General features: G+C 42.9%; 1 protein-coding gene and 1 long non-coding RNA gene across 9 annotated transcripts in view; one reads left to right on the forward strand and one right to left on the reverse strand.

Annotated features, from left to right (window-relative positions):
- The window catches only part of LINGO1 (leucine rich repeat and Ig domain containing 1), a 560,070-nt gene extending 555,384 nt beyond the window's left edge, over positions 1 to 4,686 (forward strand). For all 8 annotated transcript variants that reach the window (XM_068275717.1, XM_068275716.1, XM_068275718.1 and 5 more), the window contains one exon: positions 2,332 to 4,686. In XM_068275717.1, coding sequence (XP_068131818.1) covers positions 2,332 to 4,170 — 1,839 coding nt within the window. In that variant the 3' untranslated portion in view covers positions 4,171 to 4,686. The remainder of the gene's footprint in view (positions 1 to 2,331) is intronic.
- Positions 1 to 24,800, reverse strand: part of LOC137563359 (uncharacterized) — a 175,223-nt gene that overhangs the window by 121,624 nt on the left and 28,799 nt on the right. The window lies entirely within an intron of this gene.

Genomic DNA, 24,800 nt, shown 5'->3' on the forward strand with positions numbered 1-24,800 from the left:
GAAGTTATTGATATTGACATAGAGAAATGTAAGGTGTATATCTCAGAGGTGGGCGGCATGTGAGCATTGCTGCTGTTGCTGGATGACTTTGATCACGGTGTGGCAGATATAGACCATCCACAGATAGAATACCTGCTGCTGTGATACACAAGCGGACACAAAGGACCGAGCATGTGGAGTAAAATTAGAAAACATATTGACTGAGAACATTTTTACTTTGTTTTGTTTTTTTAACAATGTATGCTTTCAAAAAGAACAAACACAGTTCAGGTACAAAAAAGAAAGACAACCAAATTGGCCTATGGCATATAAAAACAGGCATAGCATGGCATCGTTCCAAATTTATATAAATCCATATATAATTCTTAAAAAGTATACAAATCAAGACCAGTTGAACCTTGAATACAATATATATTATATACATATCCTCCAACTAAAGTTTGTTGACCAATTCAAGATGACCCAAGTCGACATATCAAGGCCTAAAAGAACAAGAGAAAGAAGAAAAAAAAAAAAAGGGGGGGGGGGGGTACAAGGGAAGAGAACATCAGTGGAAGAACTCATTCTTAGACTTCATTCTTAGGCCACATACACACATCAGACCATAGTCTTTTGAAAATGAAAGATCACAGACCAATCTTACCCCCTTCCATGTAGTATGAGAGCCATACTCTACACAGTCTTTTCTATGGAGCTGAACTCCCCATCAGAAAAAAATCTTTGCAAGATGCTGCTCACACAGATGCTGTACAGACACAAAAGATCTGTAGCTGCAAAAGATCTGATCCTGCCAAAAATCCATTCCTGCAAATTGCAATGATAGTCTATGAGATCTACAGATCATCATACACACATGATTTAACTGACATTCATCTGCAGATCAGATCCACCAGGATGGATTTTCAGATCTGCGGATAATTGCTTGATCTGCAGATGAATGTCAGTTAAATCATGTGTGTATGATGATCTGCAGATCTCATAGACTATCATTGCAATTTGCAGGAATGGATTTTTGGCAGGAACAAATCTTTTGCAGATACTGATCTTTTGTGTCTGTACAGCATCTGTGTGTGCAGCATCTTGCAAAGATTTGTTTCTGATGTGGAGTTCAGCTCCATAGAAAAGACTGTGTAGAGTATGGCTTTCATACTACATGAAGGGTGGTAAGATTGGTCTGTGATCTTTCATTTTCCAAAGACTATAGTCTGATGCGTGTATGAGCCTTTAGTCTCTGCAGTAGTTTAGAACCAAAACCATTAAACCAGAAGGTCATACTGCTTAGCTAGTGAAAAAATCTCCATGGCACATAGCTTGGGGCCTTACCTGGTTTAGGGAGTTAGGTGATGGGTGTTTTGAACCTTGAATGCATGCCAGATTATTTTATGAAGAATAACTTGTGAAGTTCCTCTAAGCACATTTGTAAATATGCTCAAAAAGTATAGTCCAAGTTTTGTGCATATTTACAAATTGAACATATGGCAAATACGCCCCTAAAAGTGTCTCTATGATGCTTGTTATATCATTTACCCTGTATTTTTAGAAACCATATCTTCATTTAATCAGTTGCCAAAGGGAACATGACCAATAGCAGTATGTATGATTCTGTTGTTCCAACGCAAAAAAAGAAAGGCTGGGTCTCAAACTGGATTTAGGCAAATTAGCCAGTTTATTGAAAGTGCCACAGTACAGGACTGTACTGTGGCACTTGCAATAAGTTGGCCAATTGGCTTAAATCCAGGTTGAGACCCAGCCTTTCTTTATTTGTGTTGGAGCTGCACCTTCAGTGGATACGGGTGATGACTGGTTGACTCCATAGTCCTGCTTAAGTTTGGGTTGCAGCATTGAGTTATCTCGTTATTGCTTTGGTTCTGTTTTTCACCTTTGAAAAATGCCAGTTGCCAATGTGTCATGCTGAGTTTTTGGCTTCACTGTTAATGAATGACAAGCGTAGAACAAGCATGCAGCCAGTGGGGTTAGAACAGCTGACCTGTCCACTTGTGGGTCAGTACTTCAGAAACCATTAAAGTATGGGATGGGCACAACAGCCAGGCTAATGACATTCATAAAAAGGACTTGAACAATGGCTCCTATTACTTATGGTTTCATTTTATGTTTTAGAGTGGAAGTAATCATACAGGAGAAGTTACAGCAATAGAGACTGAACAAGCAGTTGTAGAGAGGACTTCATGAACATGAAAAAGAGGCAGTTAATACAGTGCTTGCATTATAATCAATATAATAAAATGTCTGATAGTTGTACATTGATTTTGTAACAAAAGTTAGTTTTTTATTTACTGTATCTTAATTTCTCATATTTTTATTTCTTTATAGGTGAGTCCAGGATCCAGTATGATTCCTCCACTGCCATCTTGCCTGTGTCCCATCCTACTGCTCGTAGTGGGCTCCCTCCTGTCTGGCTCAGCCTCAGGTTGTCCCCAGCGCTGTGAATGCAACGCTCAGGATCGTTCTGTTCTGTGCCACCGCAAGCGTCACCTTCTTGTTCCTGAAGGCATCCCCACGGACACACGTCTGCTGGACCTAAGCAAAAATAGGATCAAGACGCTTAACCAGGACGAATTCTCTTCCTTTCCTTACCTTGAGGAGTTGGAGCTTAGTGAGAATATTGTTTCCATGATAGAACCAGGCGCCTTTAATGGCCTTTTCAACCTACGATCCTTGGGGCTTCGAAGTAACCGTCTAAAGCTCATTCCTTTAGGTGTTTTCACAGGACTCAGTAACCTCACACAACTTGACATCAGTGAAAACAAAATTGTTATATTGCTGGATGACATGTTCCAGGACCTTTATAACCTCAAATCTCTGGAAGTCGGAGATAATGATTTGGTGTATATTTCTCATCGTGCCTTCCGTGGACTCAGCAGCCTGGAAGAGCTGACACTGGAAAAGTGCAACCTCACCGTGGTGCCCACAGAGGCTCTGTCCCACCTGCATGGTCTCATCTCTCTACGGCTGCGGTACCTCAATATTAACATCATTCGTGATTACTCCTTCAAAAGGCTATTTCGGCTGAAGAATTTAGAAGTGGCTCATTGGCCATATCTGGACACAATGACAGCCAACAGCCTTTATGGATTAAATTTAACATCTCTCTCCATTACACACAGCAATTTGAGCACTATACCCTATGTGGCAATCAGGCACCTTGTTTATCTTCGTTGTCTTAACCTTTCGTACAACCCCATCACATCTGTGGAGGGATCAATGTTGCATGAGTTGCTGAGACTTCAGGAGTTCCACCTGGTAGGTGGTCAGCTTTCCATTGTGGAACCGTATGCGTTCCGTGGTCTAAACCATTTACGTGTACTCAATGTTTCTTCTAACCTTCTAACTACACTGGAAGAATCCTCCTTTCATTCAGTAGGTAATCTTGAGACGTTAATTTTGGATCGTAACCCACTAGCATGTGACTGCCGTCTACTTTGGATCTTCCGGCGACGCTGGCGTCTCAATTTTAATCGACAGCAACCATCTTGTTCCAGCCCAGAATATGTTCAAGGAAAGGAGTTCAAAGATTTTCCTGATACACTGCAGAACAACTATTTCTCATGTCGTAAAGCACGGGTCAAGGATCGAAGTCCCCAAGTGGTACATGTAGATGAAGGGCACACAGTACACTTTTTTTGCCGTGCTGATGGAGATCCACCACCTACCATACTGTGGCAGTCCCCACGCAAGACTTTCATCACCAGCAAAAGCAGTGGTCGACTGACTGTATTTCCAGATGGAACACTGGAGGTACGTTATGCCCAGATACAGGACAATGGTACTTATCACTGCGTGGCAAGCAATGCAGCAGGTAATGACACTTCACTTGCCCATCTTCATGTGCGCAGTTACTCACCAGACTGGCCTCACCAACCCAACAAGACCTTTGCCTTCATTTCAAACCAGCCCAATGAAAGCGATGTCAATAGTACTCGTGCAGCTGTACCTTTTCCTTTTGACATTAAGACTCTAATAATTGCCACCACAATGGGATTTATATCCTTCTTGGGGGTGGTACTGTTTTGCTTGGTCCTACTTTTTCTTTGGAGCAGGGGAAAAGGAAACACTAAACATAACATTGAGATAGAGTATGTGCCCCGAAAGTCTGATGCTGGACTTTCCACTGCAGATGCACCCCGTAAATTTAACATGAAGATGATATGATATTGGCTGTCCATGGGGAAGGGAAGGAATGGGTAATGGGGGCAAGGAGTGGATTGCACGGAGCCTGTGCTTGTCCCACCTTCTGTGTGAAGCCCCTAAAGGACAAGCTATATAACTCTGGAGGGAAACCAGTGGTAACAGGATTTCCTTAGCCTGTCTTTTTTGACCTATGGACTTTGTATGTTTGGGGGAATGACCTTTGCACTTTTATCCTTGTGAGTTTGACCGTCAAAACATCCCCAGATCTCAGAAATTCAGGCCGATATTCAGCTGTTGTAATGGGGAGGGGGGACAAGAGGATAAAATGGATTTTGGCAAAATCAATAATTTAAATAAAAGGATATGGAGTATCCCCAATCAAGAACAGAAAGAGCTGAAAGATTGGGAGTCTTGTCTCTGAAACCGAACTTTGACCTCTGTATCTTCTCCTGATTTCAAAACCTGTGATTTTTATGAAAAAATAAATATGAATATTATTGAAAAAAATTAAAGAAAAACTGTAAAATTCCAGAAGAAGTGATCTTTTTGCAATATGAATGGCCATGGCCTGGGAAAATTATATATGTATGTAGGGACAGTAAAGACAGCATGAATTCGATGCACATAGCTTCCTATGTATTAACCTAGGATCCCAGTATTGGTTATGTGAAGTGATGTACTACAATTAAGTAGAAAATGAAATTATAATGAAGTCAGAGTGCCTTTTTGATCTGAAAACTGATCATTGAAAAATTATCATAATTAGAACAAAAATTCTCCGTTTCTAAGTGTTATAAAATAAATATGGAAATGTGAAAAATAACAGTGTAGTGTAACAACATTAGTGCTGTCAGGTGAACCATAAGTATGAAGATAGCAGTGAAAAATGAAGAAGAAGACAGAAAGTGATGACTCATTAGTAAAGTTGCCCGGTCATGACTGGACATTAGTAAGAGTCTGACTCCCCACTCTTACTCTCTTATTATTATTATCAAAGTACAGATTTATAAGTCAGGTAAAACTGTCTCTAGAGAAGGAGCATTTAGCCCTTACTGTGTGGGCACATTTACAGATTCATCAGCTGTTTGTGGCCATCTAAGAAACAATATCACAAACAATTTTGGTATTTAAAATACATCAATGCATACATACAACATGTGCATCTGACCTAATCAACTGCATCTTTCCTATGTCACTGTCATTTACAGAAGGTACTGTAGAAAAAAATCTGAAAGATCTTTTGGACTAGTACACTAACCAAAAGGAGAGGTACCAAGGGAAAAAATATATAACACTATTGTCCAAATGGACCAGTCGTATAGGTACATTAAAAGCGTGTAACTTTTATTTTTTAAATAGTAAAAATAAGAAAAGTCGAAACCCACCGTCGTGGGTATTGCAGGGTGAAGCCCTGTATGTACTGTATAGACCTCTTGGAGCTGTGGGGGGCCGTGCTTATCCCCCTCCACTCCTATGTGTCTTGTTTAGAGAGTGGGGTGTAGGTATCCCACAACAAGGGTCACATGGACTTCACATATACATGAATGAGCTAAGAGGAAAAAGAGGGGAGAGCCACCCAGTCAAACGTGACCGACAGTGGCAGTTCCAGATTATTACTGCCATCATAAATATGATGGGTGAGCAACCAATACACTAAGGGATGCTGCTAAGCATGTGAATAGTGCTGTACATAAGACCTTGACATGTTTCACCAAAAGGCTTTCTCGGAAGGTGCTGTATATATTTATATACATTTGCTATACAAACATACAATCCCTCCACCAATATTACATATTGCCCCCCATCACAATAGCCCATCAGAGCTGGCAGGGCCGGCCTTAGGTTTCACAGCGCCCTAAGCGAAACCTGATTTTTGTGCCCCCTCCTCCCCACTCATCCTCTTCCAACGTGCATATACACGCACGCACGCACGCACGCATGTATACACACACACAGGCCCATATGCAATTCTCCTTTTCTCCTGAGATATCTCCTAGAACAGTGCTTCCAAACCTTTTTGACGTTGTGACACATCATGCCAAATGCTCAGATCTTTGTGACACGTCAAGTATGTATAATAGAAAAAATACTATTAATAACTATGAATGGATGGTAAGAGTGCATTATCCTGAATACACTTAAAAATTAAGGCTAGAACCTTTCAGGAATATTAATAAAAACAATCAGTGGGACAGTTGGCCGCCTTCCCCCCATTTAGAATGATAGCATAGCACTGACAATTTGCACCATGCGTTATAGCCGCAGTGCGCCCCCCCCCCCCCCTCCAAAACGCCCTCAGACTCAGTATAGGTAGGTAGCCAGGTATAGGTGCCCCCAGTATAGGACCTCATGTGTAGGTGCCCTCAATATAGGTTGCCAAGCACAGGTACCACCAGTATAGGAAGTCAGTTGAAGGTCTCCATCCCCCCCATAGGTAGCCAGGCATAGGTGCCTCCAGTATAGGTAGCCAGGTGTTGGAGCCCTCAGTAAAGGAAATCAGGTGTAGGTGCCCTCAGTATAGGCAACCAGCTATAGGCGCCCCATTGGAGGCTGGCACCCTGAGCGACGGCTCCGGTCGCTCATATCAAAGGCCGGCTATGAGAGCTGGTGAAACATGTTAAGGTCTTATGTACAGCACTATTAATATGTTTAGCAGCACCCCTTATGTATTGGTTGCTCATTGGGGAGGGTAACTCATTATAAAGTTGGCCACATACCATACAATTTTTTAAATATCTGTTCAATCTAAGAATTGCAATCAATTTTTTCTAGCTGATTGTAACATTTCAAAAATCGGACCAATGTACCACACACCTACGTTCAATTTTTCCCCAATTATGATAAAACTGATTGGAAACTCTGAGAAAATTGCGAGGGTGTGTATATTAATAAATTGACAATCTAACACACACCATAAAATCTTTAAAAAAATTGAAGAGAAATATCTGGCACTCCGGATCGATATAAATCTAAAAAAACGGGAAATCCGATCGGATTTTTCAGTCGAATGAAAAAAAAGCTTTCGATTTCTTCGGGAGATACGATCGTTTTTATCGAATTGCTGTAAAATTGGATCATTTTATTATATTGTGCGTGGCCACCTTAACGATAGCTATTCAAGACCACATTCATTCTATAAGTCCCAGCCTCAAAGGTGTCCAGAGCCATAAATACGGTGATAACTTTAGCAGTATATAGACTAATTTATTAAAACATCTATGATACGAAGTTCTTCAGAAATCATAAGTAATTTTGCAAAATTGGTCTGAATGTATTCAAATTCATCTGCTGTTAGTTTCACCTGGTCCTATTATTGATAAGGTAAGAGGCAGTAGTACATTTCAGGATGCTGGAGTTACCTTTTTAGCCCTCATATTGTTTATCCAATCAAACAGGCACCAAGATATTGGTACCCCAAACATATATCAACTCAGGCAATTTGAACTAATTGTTATAACTTTATTATACATAAAAATAATAGAGGCATATACGCTATAGACCAAATTGCAATAAGCTCAGATGGATAACGCAAAAATGATTGTGCACCAAAAGTGCCTGATCACTGTACCCAAATTCCCAATGCCCTATTCTTCACTCTGATACCTAATGTACTGCGGAGCATTTGGTGGATTCCACATTAGATGTTGGAAGGTCACTAATATCTGAGTTACAGATTACCCAGCATGCTCATGGTGAACCAGAACTCCTAGGACTGTGTAAGGGGCTGAACTTATACCAAAAAGCCTCCTTACTAAGAGTTCTGGTTCATCATGAGCTTGCTGGGCATTCTGTAACTCTGGGTGTTTCAAGTCCTACCCCATAGAGCCACATGAATCCATGCCATGCACTGATGAGGATCAACCAATCCAAAACAGTCTGTATGCATGTTGGATATTTTGGCTCTGTAAGATGTACAAGCTGACACATCATTGCATTCTAGCGGTTCTAGGAGTTTGTAGCTATCAGGGACAACAAAGAGATGATTTGCATTTCCAACCTTAATAATCGCAAATACCTTCTGTTTTAAGAAGGCATACTTCTGTTTCACTATTCTGTATAATTCTTCATTATTGTGCACTGGTCATTGATGTCTGATTGTAGTTGTTACAGGATGGCAAACTAGATGATAGACCTTTGTTAATCCTAAGTGACATTCAATGTCATATTTTATTGAGAGCTTTTCTAGAGCTGTACAAACCAGGAAGATTAGCTAGCAGCCATGTGAGAACATGATACATGAACACGGCTACCCATAGGGTGAGATGTGAGAGAACACGTATGTAAATGAAGATGTCTCAACACTTTGCAGGCCTTGGTTCAGTGAAAAGGAGCTAAATTTGTTGTCAAAGCAGAACACAGTGTTCACCGCCAGAGAACTCTCCATTGGCCACAGAAGATGTGCAGGAGCTTACAAAAGAATACAACTCAAAAGAACTCGCTTGTAGTCAGGTACGATGTGAAAGAATTCCCCAGTTGTAAGAAGACATGAGAAAAATCATAACAGAATGAGCAGAATAATTCAGCCAGAGTCAGGGAAGTCATTAAACTGCTCCGATGTGCATTTGGCTTTTTACTGGATAAGAGGTAAGAGAACACGGCTAAAATGAAAAAGATCTGTCACTGCGATGAAAAATGTGAAAGAACTCATATTGCTATGCAAGGTCTGGTGTAGCTGAAAATATGGAGATTCCCTAGAAGCAGGGGTGTCAGGCAAACTTGTGTCTATTAAAGAGAGAACAAACCCTGAACTAGCTGGGCTGTGCTAGTCATTATTGTAAGTTTTATAGTGACCCTGTAGTGGATCAACGCATGCAAACTGTTATGTTCTGAAACAGAAGTTCTTAAAGGGACTCCGAGCACCTCTCATGGGCATGCCTTTAAGACTCTGACCAGTACTGCAAAGTACTTGAAGATGCATATCTTTCTGTAGCTTGTGCTCTCCTCTTTCATTTGATGCCTGAATCGCCATTCTATACCAAATAGTTTTTATTCGATTTCAATTTAAAAATCGTGGCTGCCATCTTGGCTATTTTATAACTTCCGAGTCACCCCTGTCTTCTCTGTTAGAGAAGTGCATCACTGAATGAAGCAGGAAGAGGAAGTGACATGCATGGTTATTGCAAGAGGCTCCTCCAGAGGGGTCATAGCACGACTTTGTTGGGAGTCATCTGGCTTAAAGGTGCTCGGAGTCCCTTTAAGAAAATTACACTTTCTTACCCTGGAAATATTTCCTCTGTTTTACATATGAACTGCAGTGAATTGCCAACCTAACCTACTCATGTTGCCTTCTCTCCGCATCATGAACTATCACATGGGGAGCAGGAATGATCACATAGGGTGACTTATTGGCTGCCTGGGTTTATTATTTATAGCATGGGGCCATAAGACTGTCAGATATTACGATGCCATGGTTACATACAAAGTTTTTCATTACCAAATATGGGTTAAAAACACAGGAGAATCATTATCTCCAAACCTAGGTAATAAAATAAATCTGTGAGTAATGAAATAGCTGGATAAACATCAGTTCAATATGGCTAAAACATCACTGAAATGCTGGCCACGCAACTGGCAGATTGCCATGGCAGATTATTATTAGATCATCTGATTGCTAGTGGTCTAGCTAAATAAATGTGCAATGAGACTTAAGGTAGCCATACACTGGTCGATTTGCCATCAAATTCGACCAACAGACAGATCCCTATCTGATCAGAGAGGGATCGTATGGCTACCTTTACTGCAAACAGATTGTGAACCGATTTCAGCCTGAAACCGTTCACAATCTGTTGTGGTGGTGCTGCCGCCGCTCCCCCCGCCCGCATACATTACCTGCTTCGCCGGCGCAACTCCCGGGTCTCCGCTCTTCTTCTACGCTCTGGTCTGGTCTGGTCTCCAGCATGCTTCCCTTCTTCCTGTCTGGGGGAAGTTTAAACAGTAGAGCGCCCTCTACTGTTTAAACTTCCTGCCGGGACAGGAAGAAGAGAAGCATGCCAGAGACCAGACCAGAGCGGAGAAGAAGAGCGGAGACCCAGGAGTCGCGCCGGCGGAGCAGGTAATGTATTGCAGCTCTATTGCGTCGGTCGTCGGGCACTCGAACGCCGCTAGCGATGCGCTCTTTACCCGCGGGCGATCGACGGTTATTTTCTGCACGGCGCAATCGACGGGATTGGATGGAATGGATCGAAATTCGGCGTGTAGCGCGAACGATTGGCAGCAGATTCGATCCCAGTGATCGAATCTGCTGTCGAAACGGCGGCAAATCGGGCCAGTGTATGGCCAGCTTTAAAGGACCACTATCGCGAAAATCGTAAAATTTGGAACACATACAAATAAGGAGTTAGTTTCTCCCAGAGTAAAATGAGCCATAAATGACCTTTCTCCTATGTTGCTGTCCCTTACAGTAGGTAGTAGAAATCTGACAGGTTTTGGACTAGCTCATCTCCTCATGGGGATTTGCAGGGTTTTGTTTATTTTCAAAAGCACTTAGTGAATGGCAGTTGCTCCATCCAACATGATTGTGTAAAAGCTTTTCAGGGAATGTCTTTATAAAGAACAAAAGCCTTGTTGAGAATCCCCCATGAAGAGATGGACTAGTCCAAAACCTGTCAGTTCTGTCAGATTTCTACTACCTACTGTAAGTGACAGCAACATAGGAGAAAAGTAATTTATGGCTCATTTTACTCTGGAAGAAACATACTTCTTATTTTATGTGTTTACATGTGTTCCAAATTTTAGTTTCAAACTTTTTTTATTGAAAATTTTTGAAACATATAAACAAGCTTTGGAAAAGCCCTTAAAATAAAGGGCGTAATTACATTGTTAAATATAACAATAAAGTAAAAATGAAGAGAAAAACATGAACAGTAAAAGACAGCATATCACAAATCTTTTGAATGAAATGGTGGTCTCAACTATCACAAGGGGGCATATTACCATCAAAAGGCTAAAGCACATGATCGTAGACCTAACGAAGTTGAAGCGGAAAGCCAGGGTTGCCAGGTCTTGGTAAAGGACAGGGTTGTGTCATTAACAATTGCCAACAGTCTTTCAGAGATTAGAATGTCTTTTATGATTAGATCTGCAAGTTCTAAAGAGGGTGGGTTTTAACCATTGTCACACAATATATAATCTTGCTGCTTTAGCAATGTGTTGTGCAAGTCTATGCTGGGGAAATTTCCATTTTTATCCCCCCATGCATTCCAAATTTTACGATATCCGCAATAGTGGTCCTTTAAGTCTCATTACACATTTATTTAGCTAGACCACTAGCGCTGTGTATTTTAAATTTTACCATTTTTGTGATAGTGGACCTTTTAAGTGAACCCAATGTGGAAATGATATGGAGGCTGCCATATTTATTTCCTTTTAAGCAATACCAGTTGCCTGGCTGTCCTGGTGATCCTCTGCCTCTGGCACTTTCAGCTATAGACCCTGAACAAGCATGCAGCAGATCAGGGTGTTTCTGACAATATTAGCTGCATACACACGAAGATTTGTGTGTATTATATTAAATCAGTTGTGTTGTAAGATTAGCTAAATGCTTGTTTCTGGTGTAATTCAGACACTACTGCAGCAAAATAGATCAGCAGGGTTGCCAGGCTACTAGTATTGTTTAAAAGGAAATAAATATGGCAGCTTCTATATTACTCTCACCTCGGGTTCACTTTAATGGTGTTGATAGCAAACATACAGTCAGGTGATGAGAAAAAGAATACAGAATGCAACTTGGACCTGCAACAGTAGAGTGTCAAATAAACTGAATGGCATACAGCTGGAAACAGACTCGGAGAAGGACTTGGAAATATTGGTTGATAATGAGCAACCATGGCCAATGCCAAGTAGCAGTAGCTAAAGCAAATACAATTCTGGCATGTATAAAACAAGACATAAAATCATGAGATACTAGTATATTTCTCACTGTATAAATCTGAGTGTGCTGTGTACAAAACGGCTTTATCACTATCTCAACAGATTCCAATCACATAGGGATCAGTTTGGCATTTTAGGGCATAATTGGCCAGCTTTAGTCCAGTTTCACAGTTTAGATTAGAAATGTCTTTGTTACTGTTAATCTGTTACTATGGCAGTACTTGAGATATATAGAAAGGATTTCAAAAAAGAAATTCATACAGGATCTTCAAAATACAAAAATATCAAAAAACTTTATTGACACAAAATTCAAGAAAAAGTTCCATTAAAATTCTCTATGAGAAATTCCTTGCAGGTGCTTCCAATACAGAATATATAGCACAGACATATACTTCGTTCACAGACTTAATGCAATATAGATAGAGGCAACGACACGCTCATTTCGGGTCCAGAAAGACCCTTCATCAGGCCGAGTTGCAAAAAGTGCTGTCTGTCAATCCTGTATGCAGTACACGGTTAGGACACCAAGAAGGCAAGGAGACATCTGAGCCAACCAGATGTATATTACACAACCCCAATGGCTGTCTTGACACAAACGAGGTCTGACATGCTGCAAACATGGGAGTGCACTGGTAAAAAATCCTGGAGTGTACCAATAAACCTATTGTTGTTTAACGACACAGTTTTTTGTGTCTGCTTGAGGGAGGTAAGTCCACCACTGCCTCCTAAGCAATTTTAAATATTTTACATTTTGTTTTTATCCTTTTGGCGCCTCTGTTCATTTTACAATATAGTATATATCCACCCTTGGTGGAGGGGGATACCCCTTTTTTCTCACGTCTACAGAGAGCGACTCCTTAATCCTGAGTGGGGACAGGCTTAATCTCCTCACCTGCTTATACAGTGGTTGCCTGGAGGTAACCTGGTTTGTGAGTATATATCTTACTCCTTTTCATTATACCATTTGCCTTGACTTACTACACTATACTGGGCTCTCGGTTCTTCCTTTTATATATCAACACTAGGAAGCAGAGCATTCCTCTCCATAATACAACTTTAAAACAAAAACATGGAGCGCTCCATAGTGCATTACCATAAAAACTATTTATTTTGTAATTAAAAGTTATACTCACAAAGTATGTGAAATGAAATCGCTTATCAGCGGCAAGCCCTTCCTCTTAACTCCCCAGGAACTTTGGCTCTCACACTGTGGCCAGCAGTGCGGTCTGGTGGTGTCCGTAGCTCGTCTCTGGGAGGGTGGGCGTGGCTTACTGTGGACGTGCTTGTAGCATCATTACGCACTTCGGCGCTCTGCGCCTTCGTCAGCCTCTCCATAATACCCCCAACAAAAGCTGGCTTCCATCCTAAGCAGTACTGTGCAGAATGATTGAGTATAACAGCATAGGCCACATGTACAGCACACCAAAATAAGGCTGGCCAGACTTATCTAACCACATCCTCACTACTAGGGTGGGAACAAATCCATGGCCTTCAGAAAGAAAGTCCAGAGAGCAGTAGTTTGGGGTGTTGCCATGTAATGTGCAACACTCTGCAGTAAGTATGGGGGAAAAGGCTCTAATATTTCTGTTTATCATGGTAATATCAGTTTAGATATGGTTTCGGATTGGTCCTCAGAAGCACCTGCATTTTGCACACAGACCTCAATAGTTGTATTAAAAGATGGAGAAACACTCCATAGCCAGTGGTATAACTGTGAGCCTCAATGGCATTTCAACCACTGCTGAAAATAGATCACAGCTACAGTGGGATGCGTACGTTTGGGCAACCTTGTTAATCGTCATGATTTTCCTGTATAAATTGTTGGTTGTTTGTAACGATCGTGGAACTTTCTCCGTGATCAGCGCACAACGCGTGCGCTGACACGGCGGAAGTCCTCCACAAGCGTGTAATTGCAGGAACCCAGCAAAAGGTGCTACGCACCCGTAGAGGGAGATTCCTGTCGGCAGATGGCGCTGAGGAGTGCAGAGGAACCAATCCTCTGTACCTCCACAAATGCCAGACAGGAATTGTACGAAGCGCAGAACGCAATCGCAAGGGAAGCGATTGCGAATGAGAACGAGCAAAGGGACAGGTTGTGTGTGTGTGCACCAATCTAGTCGCCACCCCGCGACAGCGCACACACAACAGCAGATACGAGACAGAAACGCAACCGCAAGAAAGGCGATTGCCAAAAGTGACACAAGGCAGATCAGAACAGAATACGAGGCTAGCAAAGGCACAGCAAATCATACAATAAGGAGATACGGAAAATAACAAACGCTAACTGAACGCGAACACCGCATTCATTCGCAACAGTGCACACGTTCATGCGCGGTCTCCACGTGATAAGCACAATAGAGACAAGCACGCCTAACTAACCATCGACAGACAAACATGTAACAGAGGACGCGAGCGCTTGCTTAACGGTTACCTCACCGAGCCTTCAGCAAGCGTTCGTAGCTGACAAGACAGACACACGAAAACAAGGACAAGCGAGAGATAGGATCCACAGCACTAGTGAAAGTGGCTAGCGCGATCCAGGAAGACAGAACAGAAGGATCCACAGCGCTAGCGCAAGATGCTAGTGCGATCCAGGTACAGAGTAGCAGAAGAGAAGGATCCACAGCACTAGCGCTAGGCGAGTGCGATCCAGGCAGACAGAGTAGCAGAACAGAAGGATCCACAGCACTAGTGAAAGTGGCTAGCGCGATCCAGGTACAGAGTAGCAGAACAGAAGGATCCACAGCACTAGCAGAAAGTGGCCAGCGTGATCCAAGGAGACAGAACAGAAGGATCCACAGTGCTAGCGCAAGATGCTAGTGCGATCCAAGTGAGACAGATCAGAAGAGATAGCTGGTAGCAACCGCTGCACCAGCTATACTCCAAGAACAGAGATCAGAACCATTTCCTGTCGACCACCGCTGGGACAGGACAATCGCAACAGAACAAACAAACAGATAAGCAATCCTAACTGCACTAAGGAAACCTGCCTAGTGCAGTTTTCCAGGAATTACTCTAAGCTGATCTTCAAACAGAGAGTAAGGCTGACACTCCTCCAGGAGTGTTACACAGGACTAAATCCTTATGACCAGCCAAGCATTGTGGGAAACACATAGTACTTATAGTACACGCCTCCAATGAATGTGGCCAGGCAATTTGCATGACAACGTATGCAAATTCCTCAGCAAGCACAAGCTGCAAAACTGACAGAAGCTCTTCTTTCCAGAGTCCTGCAGCATGCAAACCTAAACAATGGTCAAAAAGCTGCCTGCCTGCACAGGCAGCTGAGCAGATCATTACATTGTTAAGATAAAAAATGTCAGTTAAATATATCATATAGGAGACACACACAGTGATATTTTAAGAAGCGAAATGAAGTTTATTGGATTTACGGAAAGTGTGCAATAATTGTTTAAACAAAATTATTCAGGTGCATAAATTTGGACACCACAAACAAGAAATAAAATCAATATTTAGTAGATATTCCTTTTGCAGAAATTACAGTCTCTAAACGCTTCTGTAATGATCTGTAACAGCTCTTAACAGCACAATAGTCAGTACTTTATTCAGGGTGTGATCACACGTGTTTTTTAGTGCAAAGTAACACAGGAGTACTCCTATGTGATAGCCCTTGGCTGTAGGGACTATCACTAGATAGAGTGGTCGTACAGGCAATATCGGTAACAGGTCGGTCAAGAGGCAGTACAGAGTCGTCAGGCAAAGGCGTAGTGAGAACCAGGCAAAAGGTCGGCAACAGGTCAAATGAGCGAAGGTACAAAATCAGGAGGCAATATCAGGTCGAGGTTGGGCCGAGGTCGGCAACAATCAGATTGGTAGAGTACAGAATCAGGAGGCAGAAGGCGGAGTCAAGATTATCAGGCAAAGAGTCATACACAGATAATCAATACAATAATGAATATTACTTTTACAGCTATCAATAATATTCCTAGCTATGTGTGAATCCCCGGGGTCCTGCCGGATCAAACACACTGGGAACTGACTAAGGTCTAAGAGCTTAACCGCAAAGTTTCAGCTACAGCAGACAATGAGACACTGATTGCTCAGGCCTTAAATACAACAGCACATTCCAAAAGTTCCGCCCTGCGGAGTTCAGCCAATCGGTGGGGAGAGCCAGCCCATAGCTGTCAGCTGACCGGCAGGTCAGCTGACCTGCCTCCTCAAAGCAAAAAGGTCCTGTCTCCTGGTGCGCGCGTGCGCTGCCCTGCTTTGATGCACTGGAGAGACCTGTTCTACCAGGAGGGAATGGCTGAGATGACGCGGCGAGATCCGCGGTGGCGTCAGACGCGGGAGCGGCGGCCACACCGCTCCCCACTGCAGAGGTAACTACATCAATCCTGACAGCTTCCTTTAGGTTCCAATGAGAATCTGGATTCTGGTTGAAGGTATTTTGGACCATTCTTCTTTACAAAACATCTCTATTTCATTCAGGTTTGATGGCTTCCGAGCATGGACAGCTCTCTTTAACTCACACCACAGATTTTCAATTATATTCAGGTCTGGGGACTGAGATGGCCATTCCAGAACATTGTACTTGTTCCTCTGCATGAATGCCTTAGTGCAGGGGTCCCCAACCTTTTTGAGCCCGGGGCCCACTGTCCCGACCAAAATTTTCTCCGGGGCCCCCCGGGGGAGGGGGGGTGTTGGAGGGGCGTGGCTAGTGGCGGCGGCAGTTACCACAGTATAGCAAGTACAGTTAGCCCAGTATAGCTAGTACAGTTAGCCCAGTATAGCTAGTATAGTTAGCCCAGTATAGCAAGTATAGTTAGCCCAGTATAGCAAGTACAGTTACCCCAGTATAGCAAGTACAGTTAGCCCAGTATAGCAAGTATAGTTAGCCCAGTATAGCAAGTATAGTTACCACAGTATAGCAAGTATAGTGACCACAGTATAGCAAGTTCAGTTAGCGCAGTGTAGCCAGTAGTTACCCCAGTATAGCAAGTACAGTTACCCCAGTATAGCCAGTAGTTACCCCAGTATAGCTAGTTCAGTTAGCCCAGTATAGCAAGTACAGTTAGCCCAGTATAGCAAGTATAGTTAGCCCAGTATAGCTGCCCCAGCGTCGTCAGTACAGTTAGCCCAGTGTAGCCAGTAGTTACCCCAGTATAGTGCCCCAGTGTAGCTAGAATAGGTGCCCCCTCCACCCCGCGGCCGCCGCTCCTGTTACGTTATGAGCGGGCGGTTGCTTCCTTCCTTATATTCCCCCAGGTGCTCCTTTCCTCGGTTGCAGCATCTCGGAATACAGCAGCGCTGCCCACGCGGCTGCTGTAAAGAAGGGAAGGAAGCAGGGCAGCGGCTTCCTGTAGCGGCGATTGCTGTTACCATGGGAACCGCTGCCCCGCCCCCTTCCCTCCTTACAGCAGCCGCACAGGAAGCGCTGCTGTAATACGAGATAGGAGAGGGGCTATGGGGAATATAAGGGAGGAAGCAGCCGCCGCTCTTAAGGTAACAGAAACGGCGGCCGCAGGGGGGGTGAGAGGAAGAAAGGCCAGATCCGCCGCGGCCCCCCAGAAATTTGCCCACGGACCACCAAGGGGCCGCGGCCCCCAGGTTGGGGACCTCTGCCTTAGTGGATTTTGAGCAGTGTTTAGGGTTGTTGTCTTGTTGAAAGATCCAGCCCCGGCGCAGCTTCAGCTTTGTCACTGATTCCTGGACATTGGTCTCTAGAATCTGCTAATACTGAGTGGAATCCATGCGTCCCTCAACTTTGTCAAGATTCCCAGTCCCTGCACTGGCCACACAGCCCCACAGCATGATGATGCCACCACCATATTTTACTGTAGGTAGCAGGTTTTTTTCTTGGAATGCTGTGTTGTTTTTCCTCCATGCATAACGCCCCTTGTTATGCCCACATAACTCAATTTTAGTTTTATCAGTCCACTGCACCTTATTCCAAAATGAAGCTGGCTTGTCCAAATGTGCTTTAGCATACCTCAAGCGGCTGTTTGTGATGTGGGTGGAGAAAAGGCTTCCTCTGCATCACTCTCGCATACAGCATCTCCTTGTATAAAGATGCACAGTGACTCCATCTGCAGCAAGATATTGTTGTAGGTCTTTGGTGCTGGTCTGTGGGTTGACTCTGACTGTTCTCACCATTCATCACTTCTGTCTATCCAAGATTTTTCTTGGTCTGCCACTTCAAGCCTTAACTTGAACTGAGCATGTGGTCTTCCATTTCCTCAATATGTTCCTAACTGTGTAAACAGACAGCTGAAATCTCTGAGACAGCTTTCTGCCCAAATGTATGCACCTGTCTAATTTTATTTAAACAATTATTGCACAGTTTCTGTAAATCCAATAAACTTCATTTCACTTCTCAAATATCACTGTATGTGTCTCCTATATGATATATTTAACTGACATTTTTTTTATCGTAACCAACGATTTATACAGGAAAATCATGACGATTAACAAGGTTGCCCAAACTTTCGCATCCCACTGTACTTATATGTCCACTTATCACACCCAGCAGGAGCTGTTCTCATAGTTCAGCGAGACAGTTGATCAGTTTTGCCATTGGGCTGCATTCTTCATTCTATTACCAGCATATGATTGCGCAGTAACCATTTATAATAGGCACAGATGAGATCAGACAGTGCAATCAGAACTGCCCTGATTTTTGTAGTGGCCTTGGTGCGTGATTTTATCTATGCATATTACCAGCAGGTACAGAGTGATTCCCAGCCTAAGTTGCTGAGACAGGCAGGCCAAACACTATATTGATCAGAGAGAATGGAGCAGGGGAGGGAGTCTGGGAAATGATGCCCTGCAGTCCATAGGTTACATATCAGCTGAGCAATCTCTGTTTTATAAAACACCTTACATAAAGAAACATTTGCAAAACATGGCCATCAGTATATATCTTAGTGTCTTATTATACCCTGTGTAACTGGCTACAATCGGTTTCATACCTGAAAACATGTTAGCCTGGGGAGAAGTGATGTTCACTGAACTTAGAAACATATTTTAACCTTCCCATGAATTGTTGGGTGAACTCTTTAAATGTTTTTTTTTAATGTGAAAATAAGTATTCATATTAAAGAAGCTGTTTTTTTTTTTTAGCTTGCTACTGCTACAAAAAAATTCTTTCCTTCAAGAGGAAGGGACCAGGCATGATTGGCCTACAGCAGGTAATTGAGGAGGACCAGGAGATGCCCACATAAACACACCTGTTTCCTGGATTCCCTGATTTACAGCTGATAGCATAAAAGAAAACCACAGAAAATGTCAAATCAGCTTCAGACTTACTAATCACTTTGGGCAGCGCAGCCACTGTACACTATATCCAAGTGCTGCCAATGGAATCTTGATACACATGGACAGGAATCGGTACTTATCCGTTAGCCGGGCGCATCCGGCAGGTGGCGCTAATTACTATTCCTCCTCCAGGCCGACATGGATAGTAGGGAAAGATGTAACTCTGGTGGAGTTTTGTCGCCACCTAGAGGATGCGCCCGGCTAACGGATAAATACCCAGGAATCTGCTATCCCTTTACAAATGTAGAGTTAAATGATTCCTTTTATTGAATAGCTGTAAAATTACAATGGCAAGCTTGCAAAGCTGTTTAGGTCTCTTTGCCAGGCATTGTATTAGGTATCATTTTACACTAGACGTTTTTGCTTCTGGGGAATGGCTGGGTACAGTGAGCTTACCAAAGTGTTAAAAAAATTTCAGAAGACCTCTGTCTGCATGTTTTAACATAGTCTAATGCTGGGAATACACGATGCGATGAGGTTTTTTTTTGGCAGATTTGCTGTCCGATTGATTTTACAATCGTTTTCCTGATCGATTTCAATTCACTTCTATGAGAAAATTGATCAGAAAAAACGATCAAAATCAGATCGGACCTGTCTGAAATTATCTATGGAGCCATCTATCTGCCACAAAACTCTAAGGGCCAGTTTCCAATAGAAGCGGTGGGATGCGGCTACAATGCACGGCAATGGAACAGTTTCCATTACATGCATTGTGTGAGGAGTGGTGCGGAGCAATCCGAGAATCTGCAACATGCTGCAGATTCTCGCACAGCCGCATCCTCCCGCCGTCTCCTTCAATACACTTCCGCATCGGGAGATGCAGAAGTGACGTGGATGGGAGCAGAAGGGATGCGTACCCGCATCGGCTCCCATCCGCAAATGGAAATGGGCCCTTAGGACCGGTTTCCACTACTAAGGGCTCTTTCACATCAGAGCTTGCGTTGGAGAACGCTCAAAGCATACGTTTTGTTGTATGCCTTTTACTGCGTTTTGATATGCGTTGCACTGCAGTGAGTGTGCGTTTTTAATCCGTTTTCAATGCGTTACTGCACATAGAAAAACGCAGGTAATTTTTTTTTCTTTTAGTTGTCAACTTTCTACATTGTTCCTCTGTTGCATTCTGGGACTGATTGCCTGCGTTAACGGATTAAAAACGCGCATAGTGTGCGTTTTACATTGACTAACATTGTAACGCATAAAGCTAGCGTTGGCCAAAAAACTGCGCCTGGGTGCAGTGGAACGCAACGCACAAAAAGGCTGCGTTATATGTGAAAGCTAAAATGAAAGTCTATGGACTTTCATTTCACCTTGGGTAACGCAAACTTTATCCTTTGCGTTGAAACGCAGAAAATCTGCCCTAATGTGAAAGAGCCCTAAAGTGATGCGAATGCGGCAACCTAGCCGCATCGCATCACTTCCGTCGCCGCCCGCGTCACTTCTGCATCTCTCAATGTGGAAGTGAATTGCAGAGATAGGACGCGGCTGCGGGCGGATGCCGCCGTGTGAGAATCTGCAGCATGCTGCAGATTCTCGGATCGCTCCGCACAACATGCACACAGTGGAAACTCTTTCATTGCCGTGCATGTGTTTCAGGACACCTGGGGTGCGAAGTGGCTTTGCAGCCGCATCGCACCGCTCCTAGTGGAAACGGGCCCTTAGGACCTTCCATCAGCAGACACTAGGACCTTCCATCCACAGACATTAGTCTGCAGAATATGGCCCAGTGCACACCAAAAACCTCTAGCAGATCTGCAAAATGTTAGAGGTTTTTGGAGCAGATTTCAGAGCAATTCTAGGCATGTTTAGAGAGGTTTTCTAAACATGCCTAGCGTTTTTTGGAGCTTTTTTGTGTAGCAGATTACAAATATTGTTACAGTAAAAGCTGTTACTAAACAGCTTCTGTAACAAAAACGCCTGGAAAACCGCTCTGATCTAGCGTTTTTCAGAGCGGTTTGAGCTTTTCCTATACTTTACATTGAGGCAGAAACGCATCTGAAAACCGCAAAAATGCTGCAGGAGCCAACACAGTCAACGAAAAGTATACTTCACTGTCTGTTAACGTGGGCATTATGCGGTAATGCACTGCATGCAGTGTGTTGGGCCGCATTGTGAACGTCGCATAGGGTTAACATTGAAGTGCGACTTTTTGCGATATGATGTGTCTGTTAAGTGGCATTGCAAGTCCACACTGTAAACATAGACCCAATAATGAACACAGTTGCCAGTTGAGGCCCCTTTCACACTAGGGTGTTTTCATTCCGTCGTGTTACCTTATTTTATCGCAGGGTGACACTAAAGCAATGAAAGTCTATATGACATTTCATACCTGCCGTGGTACGATGCAATGGAAGTGTCACATTTGACACGAAAGCAACAGCCCACTACTGGGCAACATTAACGGTGACATGCAGTGACTGGAAGTCATGTCAGTCAATGGTGTGCAGATATTTTAAAATTTTTCGCTTTTGCAGAGCGCATGCGCAGAATCGTATTTTTTCAATACACTTCTGTGCCATTCATGTTTTCCGCCACAGGAAGTGAGCGTTAGAGAGCCTCACTTATAGCTTGGCGTGCAGCCAGAAGTGAGATTACTGCACATTGCCGCGGTAATCTCCAAACCCTATTTTTGACGTTTCAGTGCAACGCGATCCTCCAATCACACCACACCTATAATGCTGGTTTCTGATGTGAAACTGGCCTAATGGTATTAGCTGCTACAAGCTTTTATTTGCTAATTTCAACTTCTGATTAAATGAAATGAATCCTCTGTCACTCCACCATGTTTTAGTGAACTACCTCTGCATATAAACAGGGACCAAAATACAGACTGTTTAAACATTTCTGAAAAAAACATGGCTTATAGATTTAAGTTTTAATAACAGACTTAACACTGCTTAAAAACGGGAATTTTAGTTTGGTTTACTGCAGTTACTGCTCAACCAACATCGCAGTCACTCTTCTATGTCTACATAGGTAGGAAAAACAAGGTATTAGGGCTGGTGCACACCGAGCGGCTTTTTGAGCGTTTTCAGATCCGCTTGCGGCTGAGGATCTGCTTGGTCAATGTATCTCAATGGGGTGGTGCACACCAGAGCGGCAGGCGTTTTGCAGAAACGAAAAATGCCTGGGTGAGGCATTTTTTGGATTGCGGATGCGTTTCTGCCTCAATGTTAAGTATAGGAAAAACGCAAACCGCTCTGAAAAACGGCACTTCAGAGCGGTTTTGCAGGCGTTTTTGTTACAGAAGCTGTTCAGTAACAGCTTTACTGTAACAATATATGAAATCTACTATACTGAAAACCGCAGCAGGAATCCGCAAAACGCTAGCAAAACGCCTCATAAAAATAAAAAAAAGCGTTTAAAAATCTGCTAGCATTTTGCGGATCTGCTAGCGGGTTTTGGTGTGCACCAGCCCTGAGAAAACCATAGAAAAAAACAAAGCAACCAAACCAGTTTTTAGCCGCACACTGCCACAAGTAATTGAAAATACAAGAACTGCAAAATTTTTGATTCAAAAGTAGAAAATCTTTATTAAATAAAATTTTATGAAAAATGCCATTTGCATAGTTCGGCAACTGCTATAATCGAGCAAGAGACCACCATCACTCCCTAACCAGTGGTGTAGCTAAGGAGCTGTGGGCCCCGATGCAAGTTTTACAATGGGGACCCCCAAGCACTCTATACATAACTATTGACCACCAAAACCTGCCAATGGCAACTACAGTGTCAGAGGTGCAAGAAGGGGATGGGGAACAGTTTGCTAATGATTACCACTATTCAAAATATCTATAGAAGTGATTATTATGAGCACAGGACCAATAGAGAGCTATTACTGTAGTTGAGGGAGGGCCCCTCTTGTCCAAGGGCCCCGATGCGGTCGCTACCTCTGCACCCCCTATTGCTATGCCCCTGTCCCTAACCCATTAAAAACCCAGCCATATACCGACCAAAGTGGTACATCCTAGTTCCTCCAACAATGTACGTGAGGTATCCCGGGCCACAGAAATATTCTCTGCAGCTAGGGAAAAATTGAAAAAATATACACTCACAGAGGTAACAATCAAAATTAATGGAGACCAATATGATCGGAATATAAGCGAACACCAATTGATTACCAATTATACCAGCATGTGACCCCTATTATGCACTGAGCTAGTTGGCTATATGCATATAATTATGCCTTACACATAAGCTTATGCAATTGATTTTTCTAACTGGACTGCTAGTTTATTATTTAGAAAACCATATCTTGTTATACCTGTATAATTGTCTTGGATAACACAGCACAGAAACATAATTCTTCTGTATTTAAAAATGGAGGGGCTCAAGCAGTATTCAGTGCTTGTCTGCAGCTATCAGAAACTCAGACTGGCATAAAAAGGCAATGAAGCGCAAAGTGCAGGAAGTGTTCGTGTTCCCATGTAACTACTGTTAAGGAAAGGAAATTTTGTATTAGTTGCTACAGGTTAGTGCATCTTGCACATAGTAACTGCTTTGTTTTGTGCGTTATCATAAGCCCAATTAAACATGATTTTGGAGAAGACCAATTATAATACTGTAGTGATAATTGCCTCAACCACCCATCCAATCACAGATCCTTGGACATCTATGTATCCCTTCGTAAAAATACTGATTCAGCAATTTTAAAGGTAGCCAAGCCATATTCTATTAGACATGTTCAATAGTTAAGACACTAGAAGCCTGAGGCACGAAAGCCCAGCCTGCGCACAGCGATTTTACTGGTACTAATGCCAGGGAGCATCGCCCATTACACTATTAGCGTGGCGCCACAGTAATGGGCAGTGCTCCTCTGGCATTAGAAGCAGGGTTGTGGAGTTGGAGCACTTTTTGGGTACCTGGAGTCGGAGTTGGTGGTTTCATAAACTGAGGAGTAGGCGTTGGAGTCAGATGATTTTTGTACCCACTCCATAGCCCTGCAAGTGTAATGCATTCATCAAGAGTTGAGAAAATGGAGCAATTTTGGGCACCTGGAGTCGGGGGTTTCATAAACTGAGGAGTCAGAGTTAGATGATTTTGGTACCAACTCCACAGACATGGTTATCGGTGGTAAAATTGTTTAAACTGTTAACAAAAAGAAGTGGTAAAATTGCCATGCAGTGCACACAACAATTTATCTGGCCTTTGCTACAAATATAAACCTATGAAAAAAATATGGCTCTCCCAATATTTGATCAAAACATCATTCAAGCATTGATCAGGATTGGCTGTGCCTTTGCTGATTGATCCTAGCAGGTGGATTACTGCGGCATGATGGGGGGCAGTGGGAATGAAAAGCATGCAGTCATAAAGCATTACAAAACTAGCAGCAGTGGCTGTATGGGTGATATTGGATCAGACTCCTGCTGAAATGTGGTTTAATATCTCCATAGTGGCAAAGCAAGTAAATAATAGATATGAGTCCGATAGCAATCATTAATCTAATCTGCTTTGCATCTGCAAGTGTATGGCGAGCTTACGCTATCCAGATAATATGCTACATGCTCTAC

This window comes from Hyperolius riggenbachi, chromosome 3, assembly GCF_040937935.1.
Source record: "Hyperolius riggenbachi isolate aHypRig1 chromosome 3, aHypRig1.pri, whole genome shotgun sequence".
In the NCBI taxonomy this organism is placed as follows: domain Eukaryota; kingdom Metazoa; phylum Chordata; class Amphibia; order Anura; family Hyperoliidae; genus Hyperolius; species Hyperolius riggenbachi.